This window comes from Gigantopelta aegis, chromosome 5 (assembly GCF_016097555.1).
Source record: "Gigantopelta aegis isolate Gae_Host chromosome 5, Gae_host_genome, whole genome shotgun sequence".
Lineage (NCBI taxonomy): Eukaryota > Metazoa > Mollusca > Gastropoda > Neomphalida > Peltospiridae > Gigantopelta > Gigantopelta aegis.
In genome coordinates this window covers 36,713,201-36,723,800 of record NC_054703.1, presented here as the reverse complement: position 1 = coordinate 36,723,800, position 10,600 = coordinate 36,713,201, and the positions used below count along the sequence as shown (strand labels likewise).

Here is a 10,600-nt window from a genome sequence, read left to right as displayed (position 1 = left end):
CGTAAATCTACGACAAAACCACAGTTTTTATTACTATTATAGTACAACAAATATAATTAGAAGTACACATATCTCATTTTCGTTTGTCCTTAAAATGCTCCATCTTCCGCAATGATGTCATTTTCTGTGTGAAATAGACTTCAAACACGTTAACGTATGGCCGCTAGTCGCAAACGTAAATTTACGATATTTTGTCAAATTGGTTCCTGGTCCTTACTTTTATCTGTATAACCTATTTTTCATTTGTAGGCCTACATTAAATTTAGATAATCACAATAAAGGTTGTAAATTACACAAAATGAAATGGAATATACGTTTCAGTATATAAACCCATAAAAGGGTTTTGCAAAATTTCAGTTCTTAAGGGGGGGGGGGGGGGGGATATAGCTGTCAGTAGAGTATTTACCGGAGGTGTTTGAATCAGAAGATCAAATCTAGTTAGTGGACTCTGGGTTTTTCCTGTTCCAACCTTTGCCCGTCGACTGGTATATCAAAATTTGTGTTATATGTCCCGTCTTGTCTGTGGAAATGTGTATATAAAAGATAGAAGAATGAATGAATGTTTAACAACACTCCAGCACAAAAATACACATCGGCTAAAGATAGATCAATGAACGAATGTTTAACGACACTCCAACACAAACATACACATCGGCTAAAGATAGATGAATGAATGGATGTTTAACGAAACTCAAACACAAAGATACACATTTGCTAAAGATAGATGAATGAATGAATGAATGTGTAATGACACTCAAGCACAGAGATGCTCATCGGCTAAATATAGATGAATGAATGAATGTTTAATGACACTCCAACACAAAGATTCACATCGGCTAAAGACAGATGAATGAAAGAAAGTTTAACGACACTCCAACACAAAGATACACATCGGCTAAAGATAGATGAATGAATGAATATTTAACGACACTCCGACACAAAGATTCACATCGGCTAAAGACAGATGAATGAATAAATGTTTAACGATACTCCAGCACAAAGATACACATCGGCTAAAGATAGATGAATGAATGAATGTTTAACGACACACCAACACAACGATTCCCATCTGCTAAATATAGATGAATCAATGAATGAATGTTTAACGACACCCCAACACAAAGATACACATCAGCTAAAGATAGATGAATGAACGAATGTTTTACGACACTCCAACACAAAAAATACACATCGGCTAAAGATAGATGAATGAATGAAAGTTTATCGACACTCAAACACAAAGATACACATCGGCTAAAGATAGATGAATGACTGAAAGTTTAACGACACTCCAACACAAAAATACACATCGGCTAAAGAATGATGAATGAACGAATGTTTAACGACACTCCAACACAAAAATGCACATCGGCTAAAGATAGATGAATGAACGAATGTTTAACGGCACTCCAACACAAAAATACACATCGGCTAAAGATAAAGGCTACTAATGGGAAACTGTATCGGCTTTCCTCTGAAGACCGTTCGTCATAATTACTAAGGGTCACATTTACAAAGGCTGTTTTTTTTTTAATTACACGACGTGTGTAACTACATACAATTACAATGCTTAAAGGGACAGACCCTAGTTTTTAAACACTATGGCATATTTTTCACTATTAGAGCGTTTATGATCACTGAAATCAAACATTACTTATATATATTATTCTTTAGATTATCCATTTCCGTACAACCGAAGTGTTTCTGTTCATCCTAGTGTTTCTGATACCACAATTTTTTATTTTTTTTTCTTCATATTTTTAAAAGTTCACGTGCGTCTGAGATGTAACAGTAATGGAGTCGCGTTTTAGTCTAAGAAAAAATAATAATACAAAGAGATCATTTCTCATTCCAGTTAACCGAGGTTGGAGGATTTGGAAGCTTGATCGACTGGATGACTGCAGTGTCACGTGCGGTGATGGATATCGGAGAAGATATCAGATACGAACGTGCACTAATCCAGCTCCACAAAATGGAGGAAAAACTGTGGAACAGGAAACAGACGAAGCTTAACAGAGGCTTGTAATACCTATAAATGTCCAGGTAATGAGTCTATTTTCGTCAAATAAACAATAAACATAAGTAACACTATCTACATGACCACTATATCTGTTTGTCTGTATGTCTGTCTATGGGTCTATCAGTCTATTTATTTAGACTAAATATTTCTTTCTCTTTGACGGTAACTTTTTCTGTGTCTTTGTCTGAAGGTCCATATATCTGTTTGGCTATCTAGACTGAGCATTGCCTGTTTATCTGTCTGAAGGTATATAAAGCGATCGCTCTAGGATCGATCCCCGTCGTTTGGCCCATTGAATGTTTTCTCGTTCCAGCCAGTGCACCATGATTGGTATACCAAAGGCCGTTGTATGTGCTATCTTGTCTGCGGGATGGTGCATATATCCCTTGCTACTAATGAAAAAACTGTAGCGGGTTTCTCCTCTAAGACTGTATATTTGACATCCAATAGGCGATGATTAATAAATCAATGTGATTAGTGGTGTCGTTAAACAAAGCAAACATTAACGTATATAGGTATATAAAGCGATCGCTCTAGGATCGATCCCCGTCGTTTGACCCACTGAATGTTTTCTCGTTCCAGCCAGTGCACCATGATTGGTATACCAAAGGCCGTTGTATGTGCTATCTTGTCTGCGGGATGGTGCATATATCCCTTGCTACTAATGAAAAAATTGTAGCGGGTTTCTCCTCTAAGACTGTATATTTGACATCCAATAGGCGATGATTAATAAATCAATGTGATTAGTGGTGTCGTTAAACAAAGCAAACTTTAACGTTTGATCAGTGAATGATTATGATATTCAGTTTCAGAGTCGTGGTCTAGATCAGATGTCATCGATGTAGTGGTCGCGTCTGTTGTCGTCGTCATATTTTGTCTTGTGCATTTTGTCATCTCCTTAAGGAGAGTCAATATTCTATCTCTTTTTAGTTCCAGGCGTAGTGTGCAGAGGTGGGAGTTTATGGATCTTTTCATCTTCTTAAAGGGACTATGTTTACTGCATTATAAGATGTTTCCGACTAATAAAACATTTCTACGATTAAACTTACATATTATTTAGTAGTAGGAAACTACCGTTTCTGGGCCGCATACCCCCATTGGATTAGCATGGGGAAAAGCAAGCCTCTCCGACCGAGGTTCACGTAAGCCTCTCTGGCGAGAGGCGCTAAATATATGGGGTTTCCCAATTGAGCTAAACATAGAACGAGGCAACCCTCCCTGTGACGGGTGTAGCCACCCCTCGCTACATACCCAAGCCACCCTCACTAGAAGCCACACATACACCTTTACACCCACCCCATCCCAAACCACATGTTCTAAACGATTCTTGTTGCCTGGGATGGTTAAACCGTGCTAGGCATAGCGACGGGTCTGTACGCCTGCGCGAGGCTCGTAACAAACTGGCGGAGGTGTCCCGTGAGCTAGAAATAGAGCTGCTGGCTGGTGTTGACCAGCCTGTGTTGGACGGAAATGTCTTCGATAACCCCATCACCGCCCATCCTGCGAGACCAGACCAGACCAGAGTTACTTAATGTACCATTTCTCAACCCAATTTGAAATAGTACATGGTAAGAATAAAGACAACGGGCCTGTACGAGTTTGGATCTGCCTTTGTGGACAAATCAACGGTCTTAGCCAATCAGATCGTTGCTGGACTGTGACGTCATGTGTTGTTTACAGACAGATACGGTGCTTGCTCAGGCAAGTCTGAACATGTTTCAACTTGTTCATTTTAACAGACGGTGTGTATATAATGACCGGGTTTTCCCTACTGTAGTCATTCGAACGTCGACAGCGGTCACGCCGAATTTGTAAGAAATCGCCTGTTATCAGAAATGTACGTATGTGATTTGTTTAGTATATTATGCTATAAATAAACAAGGGTTATCTTATTTTTTAACAAACATTCAGATTTTGCCGATGACATAATAATAAACCTGTAACGCCATGAATTTATTACCGTACTGCAACAGGTAGTTTACGGTAACTAGAGTGCAATGGGCGTATTAAATCCCTGTTTATATTCGTGTTTGCTGTTATTGTGTACGGGTTGTTTAAATGAACTGAATATCAAAATATCTACTCTCAGGAGATTAATTTAGAAAACGTTAGCAAGTTATATATATATTTAGAAGTAACCACAAAGCTTTTAAGTTGAACGTTCATAGGATTAATGTGGAAGTCGATAGGGAAGTTGATTAACTAGGTCGTCGGAGCGAGAACTAGGATCATTTATTTAACTGATTATATAAAATAAAAAAATCCATTATCGACGAAGTATTCATTATTTCAGAATATATCAGATTGTATGATCGTTTAAATGGTTTATAGAATATAGTTGTAAATCGTGATATGATGCTATGAGCTTCGTAAAATTGGACGTGTTGGAATATACGACGTACAACGGCTTGGGATTACGTGATGTTTGTAACTGGGATATATAACCATTTTTATTTATTTATTTTTTAAATTATTTGATTGATAATATTAGTATCATTGTAGTATTTACATATTAATTTAGCCGATGATAGGTACTGCAAAATGTTCTAGGGCCACTGAGAGACTCTTAAGTGTGGGAGACGATTCAAAATACGTCTTCACCGCTCGGTGGTCGCATTACACATGATATTAGTTTGGATATCATCCAAGTGGACTAATCCATATTTGAACAAAATAAGGGGTGTCAGATATTATTTTTTTAAATATAGATTTGAATGCAATTAGTTATTTAATACTGGTTTCACCCCTATGTTTTAACTATTCCGAATGAGTGGTATATATAGGACGCCCATCCTTTTAAAATGTATAGAGATACTCGTATTTTCTTACAGAATGGAAGGGAAGCGAATGATGGAATATGGAACCCCTGCCAAAAAGCAACGGTTCGAATATAGATGTGGTGACTGTGGGCAGACTTTTGTTCACAAGCAGAGTCTAAATCGTCATGAGAAGACGGCTCGTGGAAGTCAAATGTTCAAATGTCGAGAGTGTGACATGACACTCTCGAGAAGGGATAACCTAGAGCGTCATCGGAAGAAACACGTTCAACAAGGAGGAGCCAATCACGCCATATATGGAGCTAAACACGAGGGTGAAGCATCAGTTTGAACTATTATGGACTCGACCCGGCTCATTTCTACACGTCTCCAGGTCTGGCATGGTACGCAGCCCTAAAAATGACTGGTGTGAAACTCGAACTTCTTACATACATCGACATGCACCACTTCATCGAAAAGGGACTTAGGGGTGGAATCTCCTTGATATCCAATCGACATGCCAAAGCTAACAACAACCAGGTCCCAAACCACGACCCTTATCTTCCCAATAACTATATTGCTTATTTGGATGCCAAAAACCTTTATGGCTGGGCCATGTCACAAGCCCTTCCAGTGTGGGTTCCAGTGGCCGGATGATCCCCATATAGATGTGACCGAGGTACCCGACGATGCATCTGTAGGATACATCTTAGAAGTCGACCTGAACTATCCCCAAGAACCGCACGACCTCCCTAACGAGTATCCTCTTGCTCCAGAGAAAATGACAGTGACTGACGACATGCTATCTCCCTATGCTCCTCAGCTTCTGAAAGAGCTAGATATGAATGGCATTTCAACAGAGAAACTGATCCCAAACTTGAGAAAGAAGGAGAAATATGTAGTGCACTACCGGAATTTGAAATTGTTTATCTCACTAGGCATGAAACTGACAAGATCTATCGAGTGTTGGCCTTTGAACAAAGCCCATGGTTGAAGGCCTATATCGATTTCAATACAGACACGCAAACGTGCCCAAAACGATTTTGTAAAAGAGTTCTTCAAACTGATGAACAACTCTGTCTTTGGCAAGACGATGGAGAACCCGAGGAAGCACGTGGACATGAAATTGTTTAACAAAACGCGCTCGCAAGTTCATTGCCAAACCCAATTTTCATGCCTTTCGCATTTTCAACAAAGATCTGGTGGCCATCCACATGCAGAAGCAATTAAACAGACAGATCTATGTGGGTTTCGCCATTCTAGACATTTCGAAACTCTTGATGTTTGATTTTGACTATAACTACATCAAGACCAAGTATGCATCCAAAGCTCAACTGCTGTTCACAGACATCGATTCATTGTGTTATTATATCCAGACAGATGACATCTACCAAGACATGTTACAAGACTCCAATCTGTTTGACACTTCAGAGTACTCCACTGACCATGTTCTGTATAGTACCTTGAACAAGAATGTATTGGGTAAAATGAAGGATGAGACTCATGGAATCCCTATCCAGGAGTTTGTGGGTTTGAAATCCAAAATGTATTCCCTCATTTTTGAGGAGAAAGGTGAGCTGGTGGAAAAGAAAACGGCCAAAGGGAACAAGAAGAGTGTCATTAAAAATCATACGAAACACCAACACTATAGACAATGCCTCTTCAATAAAGAGATCCAAATGTCTTTCATGACCCAGATCCAAAGCTATCAACACGAGTTGTATAACATCCAACTCAACAAACTGGGACTGTCACCATTTGATGACAATAGGTATGTCCTTGAGGATGATGTTACCAGTTTGGCCTATGGTCACTGGATAATTTCCCAGAATGCTTCACAGAAGAAACTATAAATGGGGGTAAACATGTCAATATCAAGTCATTTGTGACTTGTCTATCAAGCTGATAACATCATGCGGCAGAGTACCATGAGTGTGGTATTACTGATACCCGTACTGCAGACATTGTGCTATTGATCTGTTGTTAAGCGCTACTCAAATTAGCTCCAGCATAAAGACTCATCAAATAAAGGCGTAAAGGGTATGCAGGTTCACCATAAATGCAATAATGTTCTCCATTGTCTGCTTTTCGTGGTGATGCTTGAAACTGATCTTGAAGATTACTTCCGCGAAGAAGTGCCGCGTCATGCCGACGTCCCTCAACAGGCTCAAATAAATTTGCTATCAATCCATTTGGAATGACCAGAGATTGAAATATCAAAGCATGTATCCTCTTGTGTCCATAATAAACTACACGTTGATGATGAATAGATCTGCAAATTGGTCGGACAGTTCCATCTATGAATCCAAAACAACATGACAGAGGCGAACCCGTTGCATGAACAATTTCAACAAACGTAGGCAAGTCTGCTTTATCCAGCCAGAAAATGACATCATTACGGAAGATGGAGCATTTTAAGTATGATTTACCGCGGGATCCGTTGGGGGATCGTCAGTCCGGACACGCCACGAAGAAGCCCTAATAGTGATTCATAATAAAACTACCCGCATCTTTATAATGATATACTTGTCATTGACACATCACTAATATTAAATATCCCCAGAAAATATTCAGAACATATACATGCATTTCTTATAGGCTTACACTTATAGTCCTTCCCACAGGGAAAAAAAAGAAGAAAGAAATGCTTTATTTAATGACGCACTCAACACATTTTATTTACGGTTATATGGCGTCAGACATATGGTTAAGGACCACACAGATTTTGAGAGGAAACCCGCTGTCGCCACTTCATGGGCTACTCTTTCCGATTAGCAGCAAGGGATCTTTTATTTGCGCTTCCCACAGGCAGGATAGCACAGACCATGGCCTTTGTTGAACCAGTTATGAATCACTGGTCGGTGCACCCATTGAGCCTTGCGGAGCACTCACTCAGGGTTTGGAGTCGGTAACTGGATTAAAAATCCCATGCCTCGACTGGGATCCGAACCCATTACCTACCAGCCTGTAGACCGATGCCCTAACCACGACGCCACCGAGGCCGGTTTCCCACAGGGTACGCCTTTTTTCATAAAATAAAATTTGTTACAAGTTATTTATTTCTTAGCCGATTATTTTCTGAATTGTACACAAAAATAGTATTTGTTTTAATTTCAAAACACTTATACTTTTCTTGTTACGTCGAACAAAATTTAAAATATTTACACACACACACACACACACACACACACACACACACACACACACCCTGCAAAAAAATTTCTAGAGGGATGGGATCTCAAGATTAGTACAACATGTTTTGTTTTTTTGTAAATTGTATATGCAACTTTAATATGTGTCTGCCAATACTCGATATTCAAATGTCGTATGAATATGTGACATTCTGTCTTTTTGAACGGGAATGGCGCCAACTTAACATGACTTAATTTTGAATATCCTTACATAAAATAAACTAGTTCTTGACGGGGAATTTTTTTAACATAAGGACTGCTTTCAATGTAAAGCTGCTGTCAAATGTGTTCTGTTTGATACAAATTTTGTTTTGTATTGATCAGGGAGACTTCATTTTAAGAACTATTAATGACGGCTATGTTAACGGAGTGTTAACCATATAACTTCGAAGAGGAGTAACAACATGCAGAAAGCTAAAACAAATTAAACATTTCGTAAAGAATTGGCGACCTATGTCTTTATTAAATGTGATTTATAAATTGGCATCGTCCTGTATAACATCCAGAATGAAACAAGTGTTAAATCTTACTATACATGACGACCAAAACGATTTGTAGATGAACGGTTCATTGGTGGAAATATAAGAACTATGTATGAAATTTTATATCAAAGCAAGTATATCAAAATATCAAAACTAATATTACTGATCGATTTTCATTTTGTTGTTGTCGATATCTATGACAGAGCTCTAGCTAGCAATAAATAGAGGGGCGCTGCGCCCTGCCCCGTTTTGTGCCGCCCTGCCGTGTTTGTGTCTGCACCACCCCTGATTATCGCCGCCCTGCCCTAATTCATTGTCAAATAAAAATACAAAATCTTGCTTTCCTCTCAAAGCGTGTACAGTCTTGTTACGAGTCTGAATTCCCAACTGAAAAACGTTTGACAATACATTGTTTGACCACAGTTGTGAAAGCCGACAGCAGTAACGTGGTATGTTTTTTCTTTTCTATTGTTAGTCGATATGACTGCAGACGAGCGGACAGGCAGTCTTACAAAGCTTGAATGCGAAGTAATCTTCATACCGCCACGTACATAATCACACACCACCTAGCAAACACCTAATTGAAAGTAGACCATCATGATAAACTTCGATAGAACGTCAAATGCGAAATTTATTTTGATAAGTAAATTTTTGAAAGTAATTTTTGCTTTTGCAAATACTCAGACCAAGATACATATAGTTTTAACGGATGTCAGTAGTCCTTATCAATGACACATTGATTGCATCTTTATAATATGGCACAGAGTAAACTAGCAACACTGGTTATTTGGTCTATGTAGGTATAACTGTGTTTTGTTAAAAGCATGTCTGCAAAAGCTATTTAATGAAATCTATCTAGACCTTGAGATGCAATAATAGCCGTTTTTAAAAGCAGTGAGCAACTTGTTACAAATATATCCTTATGTCAATTTTTTTAATTTGTTTGTTCTTTTGTTTATTTTATTTGTTTAAATTTATTTCTAATCATTCTCTTTTTTTTTCATTTCTTGATTTCTTTTAATTATTTCATTTATTTATTTTAAATTACATTTGGGCATGATATTAAATGGTATAAATACTATACATAATAGAAAAAAGAATATGATTTTTTGGGTGATCCAACTTTTTGTGAAACATTTTAATAGTTAACTTTTGATTTTATTTAACGACACCACTAGAGCATATTGTTTATTAATAATCGGCTATTGAATGTCAAACATTTGGTAATTTTGAAATTTAGTCTTAGAGAAAAACCCGCTACTTTTTTCCATTAGTAGCAAGGGATCGTTTTTATACACCATCCCACAGACAGGATAGCACATACCACGGCACATCCTAGTCGTGTTGCACTGGCTTGAACGAGATTGTTTTAATAGTGTCTATATTTAGTACATTAGTACAATAATATTGCAAACGGCGATGAATGTAGTTTCATCAAACATCCAAATTTAATAATAATAAATTTGGGTTTAGAAATTGATTGTCCCCCTCCCTCCAAAAACGTTTTGTAAAATTAAAACCAGCATATATATTTCTACATATATGATATTTATGAATGTAAAAAATTCAATCATATCCAGCACTTGCCTCAAAAATAAGATTTTCGCATTAAAAATGCGCCCTGCCCCATCAAAATCCCAGCTAGAACACTGTCTATGGGATTCACTGAAAGGACTTTTTACAACAACGCTGTAAAACTGGACAATTTGCAGACGTGACACAGTTATACTTGGATGGTTCTCGCAAATTTTTAATATGGGCTGTTCTAGTTTTGGATTTATTCAGAGATATATCAGGTCTATGAATTAGCGAAGATAAAACTAAAATTACTGGATTAGGTCCTCTACGAAACACCATGGCAGAAATATACAAACAGTTCAGTTTCGATTGGTGTGAATCACATTTTTATATTTTAGGAATAACACTAAATAAACAAAAACTACCTAGAAGACATTTTGGAAATATATTTTAATGAAAAAAAATCAATATGCAATCCTTATTGCATTCCTGGCCTGGGAAGTGTATATTTGTGGAAGGATAACAGTAGCAGAACACTTGCTCTTTCAAATTAAACTCATATGTTTTACAACATTACAAAATCCGAAATCTCAATGTTTTGACACGTTAAATTGAATAGTGTTTGCTTTTATT

General features: G+C 37.7%; 1 protein-coding gene across 1 annotated transcript; it reads left to right on the top strand.

Annotated features, from left to right (window-relative positions):
• The first annotated feature begins 3,585 nt into the window (after nucleotides 1-3,585).
• Nucleotides 3,586-5,128, top strand: LOC121373134 (zinc finger protein 701-like). Its single transcript, XM_041499585.1, has 2 exons — nucleotides 3,586-3,677; nucleotides 4,852-5,128. The coding sequence occupies exons 1-2, from the start codon at nucleotides 3,586-3,588 to the stop codon at nucleotides 5,126-5,128; spliced, it is 369 nt and encodes a 122-aa protein (XP_041355519.1).
• Nucleotides 5,129-10,600: the final 5,472 nt, after the last annotated feature.

Bases quoted from the DNA above. Each gene is read 5' to 3' on its own strand.
- LOC121373134 (XM_041499585.1), top strand. From the start codon at position 3,586: ATGGTAAGAATAAAGACAACGGGCCTGTACGAGTTTGGATCTGCCTTT. The intron at 3,678-4,851 runs GTGACGTCATGT...ATTTTCTTACAG, and splicing joins AATCAGATCGTTGCTGGACT to AATGGAAGGGAAGCGAATGA.